At 52.2% G+C, this 15138-nt stretch overlaps 1 protein-coding gene across 1 annotated transcript in view; it reads right to left on the bottom strand.

The window, feature by feature from the left end:
- TG (thyroglobulin) overlaps positions 1 to 15138 on the bottom strand; it is a 251055-nt gene that overhangs the window by 168604 nt on the left and 67313 nt on the right. The window contains exons 28-29 of the mRNA XM_077750014.1: positions 10704 to 10895; positions 5490 to 5654 (exon numbers count right to left, since the gene is read on the bottom strand). Of these exons, the coding sequence (XP_077606140.1) occupies positions 5490 to 5654; positions 10704 to 10895 (357 nt within the window). The remainder of the gene's footprint in view (positions 1 to 5489; positions 5655 to 10703; positions 10896 to 15138) is intronic.

Raw genomic sequence — 15138 nt, 5'->3', positions numbered from 1 at the left:
GATCATGACCTGAGCGGAAATCAAGAGTCAAACGTTCAACCGACTGAGCCACCAGGCGCCCCCAAAGCAAAACAGTTTTAACCGTCCAGACGTTTGTCCCATTCCTTCCGTGATGGCTGAATTAAAACATCCCTGTTGTACAAACAGGCCTCCACACTCTGACTCATCGCCTCACTCTCTGTCATCAAGGCAGCAAGAACACATATGCATTGAGAAGTTTTGGGGTTTGGCATGGAGTCTGATTCTCGGCGACTGATGGGTGTTGTGTGGTCAGAATACTTCTGCAGAGGTCATGTGCTATGTCTGGGGTGGGGGGGTGTCTGTTTGAATCCACAGCCTGGGAGTGGGCAGCACCCTAAGCTAGAAAGCCCACGTTTCAGAGTCCACCCTATATGCTTTGTGCTTCCTAAATAAACTGCCCTCCAAATCCTTGTCTCAGGCTCTGCTTAGTGCTAAGCACCAGACAGCTATTGTGAGTAACTAATAGGGTCAAGCTACTATAGACGCTCATCAGACATCAACTCCCCTGCATTTGGTGACAATGAGCATCACAGATGCATTGTAAGTCTCTCCGCCCACTCCCGGCCACCTTGAGACAAAGGCGATCACTGAAACAAAACAGACTCCTACAGAGGGGAGGGGACGCCAGCCAACAGCCGAAGCCTCACCACTGCCCAAAGCACGGAGCCTTTGGGATTCAGAATAAACCCGGGAGTGCTCTGCCAAGGCCTGCTTTTTCCTGTCAAATGTCAGGTCTCCCCCGGGCAGTAGGGGACATTTAATCTGCCTGTTTTCATTCATTTGCACTTCAAGACATTTCGAGAAAGAAGCCATCAGCACTGCCTGAGTTTCCAAGACTTTTCTCTTAGAAATGGGAAGAGGGATCCCGCTGGCACCAAACAGCTGAAGCATCCAGAGGCGCCCNAAGCTGGTGACGGGAAAGAGAAACCTCACAACCAGGAAAAGCACTGGGCCTTCATATCGGATAAAATGGCCTCTTGGTAATGGGGGTTCTTTTTGTGGGTTTGATGTGAACTGATACTTGATTGACTTAACAAATGAGAAATGTGATGAAAGTGCATTCTGGGGGCACCTGGGTGGCTCAGTCAGAAGCATCCGACTTCGGCTCAGGTCATGATCTCGCGGGTCGTGAGGTCGTGAGTTCAAGCCCCGTGGCAGGTTCTGTGCTGACAGCTCAGAGCCTGGAGCCTGTTTCAGATTCTGTATCTCCCTCTCTCTCTCTGTCCCTCCCCTGCTCATGCTGTCTCTGTCTCTCTCTCAAGAAGAAACAAACATAAACATAAAAGGGCATTTTGACTTCCATAATCCTTTGTCAGTCCACCAAGGTATCCATTGTACTTCAATAATCTTTCTGTTGCCCCAACTAGCTTTCAAGCTCCTGGGGCACAAAGACCAGTCTGCCCTGTCTGTACCCCAGTTCTTGGCCTGGCTTTTACATCCAGCAGGCTCTCAGGATGAGCGATGGACAAGTGGACCCACCACGCCCTCCTCTATAGCTATTCAAGCCCGCCCACCTCCCCTCTACAACCCACACCTGACCCTCCGCGTTCCCTGGCCTCTTACCCCCTCTCCCCACAGCCCTTTAAAATCCTTGAAGTAGAGATGACTGTCAGTTAAGCGTCCCACTTGGGTCCAGATCGTGATCTCACAAGTTGTGAGTTCAAGCCCCGCATCAGGCTCTGTGTTGACAGCTCGGAGCCTGGAGCCTGCTTCGGTGTGAAAGTGCTTTGCAAAACACAACACAGATTCTGATGTGCTTCCTGTCTGGATTAGCGTATCCCATTGGGTTACAATTTCCTACAAATGGCAATCAATTCACTTAACACTTCATATGGCTAATGCTCCATGAACCAGGCCGGCTGTTGCACCAGCCGGCTCGGAAGACTGGTGAGCCGAGGAATGAAAGCGGATGTCCAGACTGGAAGGCCTACAGAGTGTATCTGTGGGATGTGCCGTCAGGGGACCTGGGACTTGAGGTTCAAGAGTCAATGCCTTAAACTGTGGCCTGGAGAGAATATCAGCACTTCATTCTGTAACATGCAAGAAATGTACCCTCATTTTGCAGATGGAGACACAGAGGCTCAGAGAGGTTCATGTGTATTTGAGCAAGGCCACAGAGCAGGAGGGGAAAAGCAGAATTCGTGTCCAGTACTTTCAACGCAGGCCATTGCTTCCTAATCTCTCACGTCCACGGAGTCCCCACCTTGCTCCGGGCACCCCTGCGGTGCCTCCGGGGTCTAATTCCAGTGTCTGATCTTTAGTGACCTTCTAACCAATGGCCCAATGGGAAGGCAGAGGCTGAGAGGGACGGAGTTCGTCATCACTGTCCCTAGCTCCTTCCCGTGTGCTTTCGATGCATTCTGTGGCCTCCCCTGTAGCCGTCTGGATCCAGGGAATCCTCACTCCTCTTTTTCTCTATCGACTTCTGTTCTCAGAAAAGGTAATCTGTTGGCTATTCACATTTTAGTAAGAACTTGCATCATGTTTCTTTTCCCAAGGATTATTTGTCCTTGCAGAGTCACCTGTTACGGTGGGAAGAGGATTTGTGCCAGGTTGTGCCCAGCTGGCGAGGGCCTCCCGACCAGTCTGTGTAATGAGGGGACCCTTAATTTGGAACATCATGAACTTGCCTCAGGGTGCCCGAAATGCCCATCGGAGCATACCCTTCTCAAAACTTAGCCCACACCAAGGGCGCCTGGGGCACTCAGTTGGTTGGGCGTCTGACTTTGGTTCACGTCATGATCTCATGGTTCCTGGGTTCAAGCCCCGCATCTGGCTCTGCACTGACTGTGCAAAGCCTGGTTAGGATTCTCTCTCTCTTCCTCTCTCTGTCCATCCCTTCCTGGTGCTCTCTCTGTCTCTGTCTCTCTTTCTCTCTCTCAAAATAAATAAATAAACTTAAAAAAAAACAAAAAAACAAAAAAACAAGAACCTTTGCCTACACCAGGGACGCCTGGGTGGCTCAGTCGGTTGAGCGTCCTACTTCGGCTCAGGTCATGAACTCACGGTTTGTGAGTTCGAGCCCTGCGTCGGGCTCTGCGCTGATAGCTCGGAGCCCACTTCAGACCCTCTATTTTCCCCTCTCTACCCCTCCCCCACTCACTCTCTGTCTCTCTCTTTCAAAAATAAACGTTAAAAATATTAAACAACAACAACAAAACCTTTGCCCACACCTCAAAACATACACATACACACAGAGCACTGAAGAAAACTCAAAACCTCAAAAGCCATTTGGTCTCACTCATTCTCAGGGAGGCCAGACAAGGACACATTCTTCGCTTCTGGGCTCACACCAACCACATGCTCCGTGTTAACAATTCACTCTGGATTTACTGCCCATGAATATATCACACGTCTTTCTCCACATGCTTGTTTTCACCCTGGGCTACCTCTCAGACTAATGGATATCATATGTTCTCCATCCATCATATAAAGAAGCTGTTTGATTTTACTGATCCCCCCAAAAATGATGCCTCATGGAATTCCACCTAATGAGGCATTATTTTTCGTTCAGGCTTCGAGAGATATTCACTCCACAGATATGGTGTGTATTCTCTCTGCCAGGTTTTATGCTTGATGCTGTGAATCCAGAAATTAATAAGACACCGTCCCATTTTCTAAGATAACAAAATGCAATGACAAATCTAAAAACAATAATAATATTATCTACCATTAATACTAAGTGTCACTATGAAGTTCTTCTCAAACAGCGGTCTTATCTGCAAGCCCAGTACAGAGAAGTCAGTCAGCACCTCAGCTTTATAACTGTATCACCTGCTTTCAGGTCCCAGCCCTTCTGCTTGGAAGTTCTGAGCCCAGGGGCGCCTAGGTGGCTCAGTTGGTTAAGCAGCCGACTTCGGCCTAGGTTATGATCTCATTGTTCTTGAGTTCGAGCCCCGCGTTGGGCTCTGTACTGACAGCTCGGAGCCTGGAGCCTGCTTCATATTCTGTGTCTCCCTCTCTCTCTCCCCCTCCCCCATTCATGCTCTGTCTCTCTCTCTCTCTCTCTAAAAATAAATAAACATTAAAAAAAATTTTATTAAAGGAAGTTCTGAGCCCTTGAGGAGGCTTCATTTCCCGTGTGCCTCAGTTTCTTCAGCTGCAAAATGGGGAGAATTGGTAACGGCCTCCCTCCAAGCACTGTCGGGGGAGGTGCGTGCATTAGCAGTGGCCGGGGATTTGTTGCCGGGGCGGGTTCACAGCATGCCCGACGGAAGACACCTCCATGATCATTGCCAGTATCCTCCCTTCCACCTTCACCACAGCCCGGGGAGACGGGCCCTGTCCTTACCCCATTTGGTAGACAAGCCTGAAGATATTTAGTGACCTGCTCCAGGTCACACAAGTGGTGTCCCGAACTGGGATTCAAGACCACAGGCACGCTCCCAGGTGGCAAGTGAGGGTCACAGGCAGGCAAAGGCACAGGGCACTGCCCCCCACGCCGCCCACCGCACCACTGCCCAACAGAGGAAGTCATAAAATGTACGTGATGCCCTGAAGGAGGAAGCAATAAACTGTACGGGGTAGTCAGGGAGGGCTCCTGGAGGAGGTGACTTTGAGCTCTCCGCCATTAGAACCCCAAGAGCTGCCGTCCATGGAGAGGCAGGCCTTGCAAGCAGATATGGCCACCCTGTCCTGCAGGCGTGGGAGCTCCAAGGGCTCTCTGAGCTCCCCTGGCCACTCCCCTGCCCTGTCCGGCTGACACGTGCGTGGCTCGCACCCCTCCCTGGGCCCCGTGCTCATGCTCAACTCCGACTTGTCAGGTTGGAAGGAAACTTCCAGGTCACCTAGCCGGTGCTTCTCAAGCTTCTAAACTCGGCATGCGTAGCATGATCCTAGACAGCTGGTTGGAGCAGATTCCTGGGGCCGCCCTGAGGGTCCGGGGCAGAGGGAACCTGAGAACCTGCATTTCTAATGAGCTTCTGGTCACCCTGAGGTCGCCCGTCCTGACCGCACTGAGTCCGGCTCAGGACTCCTCCCTGCTGGGCACCGGCTGAGAGAGCAGGGCTGGGGGAGGCCGAGAGGGGAGGGGATGGGCCGCCGTGGGGTCTCAGGCCCTGACGCCCGGCCCTGTCCGAGGAGGGGGTGGGCAAACGATCTCAGAGTGACTTCTAGATCTAAGGCTTATCGGCGTGCGGGCAAGGCTGGAGGAGCTCTGACAGAAAGAGGAGGAAGGCACGCGCTGAATGGTTATTTCTGTCAATGGAGCCCATGGGGCGGGGGTGGGGGGGACGGTCCCTTGCACCCCCGTAAGCAGCATGGGCCGTGTGGCTGGCACCACGTGCAGCACGTGGCCTCCCTCCGGCCACCCCGTGGCCTGTGAGTTTTGTGCAGCATCGCTGCTCCGCTCTCTCCTCCGAACCAGAAACTTCTCGGGGTGCACAGAGGGCTCTCAGGGGAGCAGCGGCGGACCTCGCTGCTGAGGAACAGCCCTCTCGAAACAACGTGAGCGGAAGGCGGAGACTCACCCTCGAACTCCTGGCCTCCCAGCAGCAGCGTCACCAGGCGGCGGCCCTGGTCGAACGTCAGGCCGGGACACGTGGCGTTAGCCCGGGCTTCTGTGGGCTCCCTCCAGTCCTTGACATTGCAGAGCAGGACGTCGGGGGAGCTCAGCAGCCCGCAGATGACGGGACCTGCGGGGTCGCGACGGGGAAGAGAGGCTGACGTGAGAAAGACGGGAAGGGCCCCTTCGGGGACTCACGTCTGTGCCCGAGAGGCTTGGAGGCCGGGGCAGGTGCTTCCTCAGGAGCACAGAGGGGCGCTGGAGCTCAGGGGCTGGGCTCAGCTGGGTCACCCTGCCCTGTCAGGCCGGCCGCTGTCACCGTGGCCAATTCCCCCGGGAAGAGCCGCCACCATGCCTGCCCAGCATCTCCTGGGGCGGGGCCCTCCCTCTCGGGGCGGCAGCCGTGACCACAGCCCCGGGGCCTCGGTGCCGAGCTCCGTGGTCCTACCTCTCCACCCCCACCGCCTGCACTGAGCTTTTTGAGGCCTCCAGCGAATAAACAGCAGCCTCTCTCTCTCTCTCTCTCTCTCTCTTACACACACACACACATACACACACACCAACCTTGAAGAGACTTGAAACGAGCGCTCAGATTCAAAGTAAGCGACTATGAAAACCCAGGAGCCCTGCACCAATGGAACAAGCTTCCCTGTCAGGAAGTGAGCTCCTCATCCCTGGATGCATTCAAGCACAGGCTGTGGGGACGCACCGAGAGAAATCTCTAACTGGGGGAGGCACCAGGCTATTGTGTCTTGGGTGTGTAAATACCCCAATTTTTATTTTTTAATGTTTATTTATTTAGTTTGAGAGACAGAAAAAGAGGATACGTGCAGGGGAAGAGCAGAGAGAGAGAGAGAGAGAGAGAGAGAGAGAGAATCCCAAGCAGGCTCTGTGCTGTCAGCGCAGAGCCCGGCGTGGGGCTCGATCCCACGAGCCGTGAGATCCTGCAGGACCTGAGCCGAATTCAAGAGACACTTAACCGACTGAGCTGCCTAGGCGCCCATAAATATGGTAGGTTTTAAAAAGCTGCCATGAAGTTACGAATCTGTTTATTATCAGGAAGCCCTATCCCAAGCTCACCGCATTTGACACTGATTTTAGTGCCATGCCGCAGGTAACCCCAGTGTGCTGGCTGTCTGTGATGCCCAGATTCAAGTGTATGAATCCCCTCGATGCTTATGGACATTATTATAATTGCTGGTCCATTTTACTGGTGCGGAAACTGAGTCTCACATTAGTAAACTGCCCAAATTTACTAAGATCTCAAAATTAGATAATTTATATATCATTTAAAAACACTTTTTTAAGGTTTATTTAGTTTTGAGAGAGAGCCAGCAAGCAGAGGAGGGGCAGAGAGAGAGGGAAACAGGCTCCAGGCTCTGAGCTGTCAGCAAGGAGCCCAAAATGGGGCTCGAACCCAGAGACCGCGGCGAGATCATGACCTGAGCCGAAGTCAGACGCTTAACCAGCTGAGCCAAGGCGCCCCTATATATCATTTTGATAAATAATCCCATCAGACAGTACAGCTGTTAAGATTCTCCTGAAGAAAAAAAAAAAGGAAATATTCACTCCATAACCTCATTCCCCTCCTTATCTTCATTTATGCCCAAATCCAGATAGTGTTTCTCACTCATCTCTCACCAGAGTTCCCCCAAAGTAGATGCCTCAGACGTCTGCCTTACGAATGTGATGTCTTGCCCTTCCCCCTCCCACGGGCCACTTTTAACCTGCAGTTGTTAAAAAATCAGCAGCAGGGGCACCTGAGTGGCTTAGTCGGTTGGGCCTCCAACTTCGGCTCGGGTCACGATCTCGCAGTTTGTGAGTTCAAGCCCCGTGCTGACAGCTCGGAGCCTGGAGCCAGCTTCGGATTCTGTGTCTCCCTCTCTCTCTCTGCCCCTCCCCTGCTCATGCTCTGTCTCTCTATAATAAAAAAAGAATGTTAAAAAAGAAAATGTAGAAAAATAAAATAAAATAAAAATAAAATAAATAAATAAAAAGTCAGCAGCAGCAGGAATGGCAGGGGTACTTCTGTGTAAAAACACCACCTTCGAGGCCCTCTGACGGGTGGTTCTCAAACCAGGGTGCGTCGACTAATTCGATCGACAGCACAGGGAGAATTCTGAAAATGCTCGCTCCTCAGCACCAGCCACAGAGTTTTAGACTCTCTGTAGGTCGGCAGGTAGTAGGTCGGTGGACAGTAGGTCCGTAGGTAGGTCACAGGGGTGGGAGGTGGTGACATTTGGGAAGTAGCACTTGTAAACGACACCACAGCTGATTCTGGTGCTCTGGAGGATTCTAGAATCCCTCCCCTAGCTAGCCCACTTCATTTCACAGGGGAGGCAGTGGAGGCATGGGAAAGGGGGCTGGTTTTGCTAGCAACTGAGGAACAGCCAGCCGGCAGCGAGGGTCTCAGGCCTCAGCGGGGCCAGGAGGAGCCCGCCCAGAGCCCAGAGGAAGTCTGAGCACACGGCTGTCCCCTCACAAGCAGAGAAACAGAATCATGGGATTAAACGAGAGGCGGGTAGATTTTTCCTTCTGCTCCAGACCTTGGAAAGAGAAACACATGCGCCTTTGTTCGTTAGTACTGAAGTGTCAACGAGATCTCCGTGTGTCTGCGAGCTGGGTGCCTGCTAGAGATTGGAAGTCACTTTGCTGATCACACATTGCCCACTTTGGGTTCACTCCCGGGTACCGCGGGCCGCGCGACTCCCTCCGGCCCCACTTCCAAGAGGCCCCCACTCACATGTAAGTACAGAAGCCTCATGAATTGTCCTTCATAATCAGTGGAAACAAAGCCACTGAGGCAGGGGGAAGGGGGAATCTACCAGAAAAGTTAAATGAATTTCCAGACTGCGGTCAAACGATGTAGCAGGATTCGGTTTCTGGCCATCGGCAGACCCAGCCAGAGCTTCATAATTTAAAGCTCCAAATCTGCCCATCAGGCAAGACTGGGAAAAACATCTGCCTTGATGTTTTATGCGTGTCTCGAGGACAGCCTGACTTGCGGCGATGGGAGGCAGTCGGTCAGCTGACCATAATTCACAGATCACAGGTTACGCTTGGAGGAAAAAGGCAGCGCGCCACTGGCCAGAAATGTCCTGGAAAAAAGGATTTTGTGGGCTTGCTGTTCCCTGGACAAAATAATTCTTCCATATATGATTCTAGGGAAAGCGAAACGGATCTTCCAACTTGAAAAACCATATGGCTTGGTGAGTGATTGAGCATCTGGGGAAAGTGCAGTATCCGCAGAAAAGAAGGCAAAGGCATCCTTGATTTTACCTGCAGTGCTTCCCACACATATGTGTGTTTACACGTGTGCCCGTGTTTACACGTGTGTATATCTATCTCTCTATATATACTTTTGCATATCTAAACACTAACATGAATGCACATCATATAATCACAGAGCATTAAGCCTAATAAAAGGAATTTTAGGGGCGCCTGGGTGGCTCAGTCAGTTAGGCGTCCAACTTCAGCTCAGGTCATGATCTCGTGGTTCGTGGGTTCGAGCCCCGCGTGGGGCTCTGTGCTGACAGCTCAGAGCCTGGAGCCTGTTTCAGATTCTGTGTCTCCCTCTCTCTCTGCCCCTCCCTGCTCACGCTCTGTCTCTCTCTGTCTCAAAAATAAATAAACAAAAAAAATTTTTTTTAATAAAATAAAAGGAATTTTAGAATTTAACTTGGGCCAGTCCAGGCTCCTGCCCTACCTGCCACTCCCACACTTTCTCACTCGGCCCCCGCAGACTGCGGGGAGCGAACCAGAGCATCTTCAGTAACCAGCCTGTTTGAACTCTGAGCCGCATTCAGACCTGTTGACACAATTCCTCCATCTTTCGACCCTCTCCACCTCGGTTTCCATGATGGACCACACTCATGGTCCCCTCCCTGCTTCCTGGCCGCTAGTTCTCCATCTTCTTCGAAGGTTCTCCCCATTCTGTAGGTCTTCACCAGGGATAGGCCCCGTCACCCTTTGTCTTCTCACCCTGTACCCCCGCCTCCAACGAAACCCCACCCGTGCCCACAGCTCTGAAACCACCTCGACACCGGGAAGCCACACCTTTCCATCCCCCACCCAGACTCTCCCCCTGAGCTTTGGCTCTTTGTACTCAAAAGCTCAGTCCTTTCCTGTGAATTTCCTAAAGGCATTTCAAACTTAACACGCCGTAAATGAGTTCATGAGCTTCCCAAACCTCTGTCTCCCTTTACCAAATCCGGCATCTGTTTTCTTCCATCATTCATTACCCGAGCAAGCTATCCACCCAGGTGAACAGGCTTGAGAGCCAGGAATGGCCTCTGACACCTCCCTCTCCCTCGATCTCATATCCAAAGTCCTGGCGGTTTGTCTGCTATAGATACCTTGAATCTGTCCCCTTTCCTCCATCCCCGCTGCCGTCCCCGCAGCCCCAGCTCCCCCTCTCACCTGGACGGTGGGGTGTAGCTCCAAACTAAACTCCACATCTACTCCAACTCCCCATCTGTCACCTTCTGCACACTTAACACAAAGCTTCAAAATTCGTATCTGATCACGACGTTCCTTTGCTTCAAACTCTCAATAGCAGGGCGCCTGGGGGGCTCAGTTAGTTAAGCATCCGGCTTCGGCTCGGGTCCTGGTCTCACAGTTCGTGGGTTCAAGTCTAGCATGGGGCTCTGTGCTGACAGCTCAGGGCCTGGAGCCTGCTTCAGATTCTGTGTCTCCTTCGCTCTCTCTCTCTCTCTGCCCATCCCCCACTCACACTCTTTTTCTTAAAAAAATNCTCAATAGCAGGGCGCCTGGGGGGCTCAGTTAGTTAAGCATCCGGCTTCGGCTCGGGTCCTGGTCTCACAGTTCGTGGGTTCAAGTCTAGCATGGGGCTCTGTGCTGACAGCTCAGGGCCTGGAGCCTGCTTCAGATTCTGTGTCTCCTTCGCTCTCTCTCTCTCTCTCTCTGCCCGTCCCCCACTCACACTCTTTTTCTTAAAAAAATTTTTTTTTAATTTAAAAATACTTTCAATAGCTTACAATTATTCTTAGAATAAAAACCTCCTTTAGTGCAGCCTGCGGGTCTGCTGAGTGGCCCCTCGAGCTGTGACTCCCCATGCCGTCTCCACGTACTGCATCCTGGCTTCTGCGACCCTGCTTACTCCCGTCGGACCACGGGTCCTGGCACCGGAGGGCCCCTTCCTCACCGCCACTGTAGTTACCTCCTTGGACCTGCGCGAGGATGAAGCCATCACAGCATGGATCACGGTCACACGCCAGAAGACAGAAGCGATGACCCGCAGTCAGATCGGCCCCCGAGGCTGAGAACACGACGGCCCTGTACATTCCAGAGAGCGTGTTTTGGAAACCCGTTGGCTCGAAGCTCTTCTGACTCGTTGTGCTGAATTCTTGGCCTGGGGAAACGGCAGAAACAAAACTTTTAAAGATCTGAAAACAGTTCAGAGTCCACCACAGTTTACGGGTCATATGACAAAAGACCCTCCAGTTGGGCCAATGTCAAGTCCAAGATGAGATGCTCTCTGCACCACAAAACTTCTGGATTTCCCGTCCATGGAGAGCCAGGAGCTCCCCGGGCCCGTGGGCCCCAAACCAGCAGACCTAGATTGACGTGCCTCAAACCTTTGCAGTGCTAAAGGGGCTGTGTGGAGAAGTGACATGTATTATCATTTTTATTATTCCCCGCAAACATTTATTGAGCTCCAACTGTGTACACAGACACCATGACACGTGATTCACCTACATGATCTCATTTCATCTTCACTGCCCTGTGGGCTGGGTTCAGCCTGCTCTGCCACCACATGCATTTCCGTGGCTCCAACTCATGGCAGGCGAGAAGCTGTGCTACCGTAATGCTGAAGTCACGTCAGTTGATCTACGGTTTCCTGCCATGTCACCGCCTCGTGCTATCAAACGCCAGGTGCATACAGCACGCATGAACGCAGCAGGGCGCAGTAAGGTACCCAGTGCCTACGGGCCCACGTTCTCCCTCTAGCCACCATCTCTGCCTTCAAAGTGACAATTCCCATTTTCCCCTCCCTAACTCGGCAGCCCCCCCTTCCCTCCTCCCTCCCACGTCAAGCTCTGTGACTCTTTTCACATTTACTGTACCGTTGCTTTGCGATGGATTCCATGTCTTTTTAAAAATTCTGCTGGCATTTTAAGTAAGATTGCGATAGCTTCTGTCAGTCCTCGGTTAAAAATGGCAAGGTTTGGGTTTCGCCTGTCCCTAACTCTAGTTTTCCCATAAGCCCTGTTATTTTGAGAGCATCATTGTGCAAAGACGAGATTTTTTCAGGGAGATAGATGGATGGATGGATGGATGGATGGATGGATAGATAGATCGATCGATCGATCGATCGATCTACAGCCAAAATGTCTACCCTATGATCATGTCCCTTTTGTATGTGAGGAAAGAGAGCCTTAACGAGTGAACGGTCCCACCTGGGTCTACACACAGCTGGTGGGTGGCAGAGGGAACGCCAGAGTCTGGGCCCTTCCTTGCCTTGTCCTCCCCTCCATCCAGCTGGCCACCAGGGCTGAACCGACTCACACCCCCCGGAAGGAGTGGACAGGCTTCCCGTGAGGAACCCAAGAGCACAAGCTTTGGGATGAGACAGATTTGAGTGCAAATCCCTGCAGCTCCTCAGGGCCTCAGTTTCCCTATCTGTACAATGGGGGTGACAGTGTGTCATCCTTATGGGTGTTAAGTAGATAAAAAGATAGACCAGACATGATGAGGTGAGCAATGAACCTGGCACTTAGCTGACGCTCAGCAGGTATTTTCCAGGTCTCCAGAAAGCCACATCTTCTGCACCCTCACACTGGTTCACTCCACCCCTTCTGCCTGACTGCGCTGTCGCTGGCCGAGCCTGCAAAGCCCCAGCCCATCCTGTTCACCAAAACCCAGTTTAACTTCAAGGGTCCATCTCCCTGATTCTTACAGTTAGAATTCATCTCTCTCTCCCCAGATCCCAGGCTCCAGCATCTTTCACCCTGTATTTAAGCCACTTGAGACAGTGTCTGCTTTGACAACCAGCTTGAGACCCTCTACAGCCACTCCCTGCCAGCCAACCCTGTAGTCGCTAGCCATAGGCGACTATTTAAATGTCTACTTCAGTTCCCTGAGGTTCATGTTGCAGTGGGCCCTTTCCAAGGGCTGGTGGCCATGTGTGGCCATTTTGGGTGGGAAGGGTTTATAGAACGTTCTCATCACTGCAGAAACTTCCAGGGGACAGCTGGACTGTAGGGCTATCTCTCAGCGCCCCCTCCCAATATCCGCCACATTGCCCAGGACAGAAGGCCTGCTGCCCTGAGGTCTTCATGTGGTGAGTGCCTCCTCTTCGTTTGGTCTCAGGTCTCAGTTCCAACGTCCCCTCCTCCGAGACTCCTTCCCTGACCAACCTTTATCCAATTAATGTTCATCTTTCATTTCCTTTTTAAGTTGTGATAAAACATCCATAACATAAGATTTACCATTTTAGCCATGTTAAGTGGCTAGTTCAATGGCACGAAATACCTTCACACGGTTGTACAATCGTCACTCCCGTCCACCTCTGTAACTTCTACTTCAGCCCAAGGCCAGCCCACCCAACACTAGCTGTCCATCCCCTCCTCTGTCCCTGCCAACCACTGCCCTACTTCCTGTCTCCGTGAATCTGACCGTGCTGGTAGCCCATGTCCATGTCCGTCTCTATCCCACTGTCCTGCTGTACTTTCATGCAGCACTTATAACCCCCAGAAATGATCTTATTGCTGGATCGGTTCCTTTCCCAGTCAGTGACTGTCTGTCGTGTTCACAGCTGCATCCACAGTGCCTGCCAGCGTGCGTACAGCGGGGCGGGAAGTATTCACGGAAAGCGCCAGTGCCGAGCCCATCCGCGCACGGCCAAGTCCTGGACACTGAGCAGGTCTGGGGGACATCCCAGAGCTGGAGGAGGGGACGCCCTGAGGTCCCAGGTTCCACCTGGGTGCAGTGGCAAGATCCTTCATCTTTCTAGACCTCGTCTGTGAAACGAGGGGGCTGGGCTAGGCAGTCTGTAAGGAACCCTTGACCACTGTCTTCCTGTGATCCTGAAAAATCACATGGTTCCGCCTCCACATTCTGGCCACAGCTTTCAGGTGCATGTAGACTGAAGGGTCCTGGGAAACGGATCCAGGTGTCCTGTCTCCCAGGTCGCTTAAGGTCAAGGGTGTGAATGGATGTGCTCGCCAGCTACTAGGTGCCATTGATGCAGGAAGTTCTCAAAAGCCACATGTGCACTTCCTCAGATGTGACATCTTACGCCCATTTACAGCACACACGCTAAAGGAGTGAGTGAGGAGGCAGGAGTCTGAACCTCCCCCCTCTGTTGGCTCTCTTAGGAAGCAGAATGGCTGTGTCTGTGCATTTTCTGCTTTAAAAAAAAAAAAAGTAGGGGCACGGGGTGGCTCAGTTGGTTAAGCATCTGACTTCGGCTCAGGTCATCATCTCACAGCTCGTGGGTTTGAGCCCCGCGTCAGGCTCTGTGCTGACAGCTCGGAGACTGGAGCTTATTTCGGATTCTATATCTCCCTCTCTCTCTCTGCCCCTCCCCTGCTCACTCTCCGTCTCTCTCTGTCTCTCAAAAATAAATAAATATATTTTAAAAAAGGAAAACAAAACAAAATAAAAAAAGCAAAAAAGAGTTCTGCACTCATTCAGTTTGGCAACAAGGAAGCTTCTCTGTTTCCCTTGCAAACTTTCCCCAAAGTATAAGCTTTCAGGAGAGGAGAAAAAATAAGAACAAACACTTAGAAAGAAATACAGAAATACAGTCACATTTTTTTACAAAATGTGATGAAAGTCCAAGGGTTGGTTTTAAAGAACATTTGGGATAGGAGTCACTTATTTTATTTTGGTTTTCCTCTTTAGACAAAAACAAAACAAAACAAAACAAACAAACAAAAAAAACCTCTATGCTCTGTTATTTGTTTTAAAATTTAAAAAAATAATTGGAATAAACACTGGGGCAGGAATTCTAGCCCCCACCCCCCCACCCCCACAGATGAGAGAAATCGCGGCCCTGCGGGACTCCACTCTCCCGGGGAGCCCTCCTCCCCCAGAACAGGATGGAGGCATCTGGCGGAGGAAGGGCTAGAGACAAACAGCCACAAGCGCTTGTCTCTGCCATGGACTGCAGGCCGCTCCCAGGCCAGGGGAGGCCTTGGTGGCTGGATGGTGGCATTGTCCCCACGTGCTGCCAGCTCCTTGCTGCACAAGGCCCGGGCTGCTGGGAGCCAGGCCGCCTGAGCTACGGATCGGAGAGAACCACGGACGGGAGAGAAGGGCACCCTGTCACCCTCCACTCCAGCCCCTGGGCTGCCTTCTGGTTTGTAGCCTTCCCGGGGCCACCAGGAAACCCGTCCGCAAGCACAGTCGATGAGAACTCTCCTGCACTTGCTATTGACCTTGCTCTAGCAGCACAGGTAACCTCACCCCGACCTTCCAACCTCCTCGCTTCACCTGTGACTCCTGCTTTACCAGTGAAGAGCTGGAAACCCAGAACGCCCAGGCCCTTGCCCCCAGCGGGTGGGCGGCAGAGCCGGGTGGGCCCGGGCAGGCGGGCTCCGGCGCCCTCACCCTGCACCGAGGGACGGAGGGCCCAGCCAAGCATAGCA

The sequence above is a fragment of the Crocuta crocuta genome, unplaced genomic scaffold (assembly GCF_008692635.1).
Source record: "Crocuta crocuta isolate KB4526 unplaced genomic scaffold, BGI_CrCroc_1.0 scaffold119, whole genome shotgun sequence".
Lineage (NCBI taxonomy): Eukaryota > Metazoa > Chordata > Mammalia > Carnivora > Hyaenidae > Crocuta > Crocuta crocuta.
This window is presented reverse-complemented; position numbering and strand designations above follow the sequence as displayed.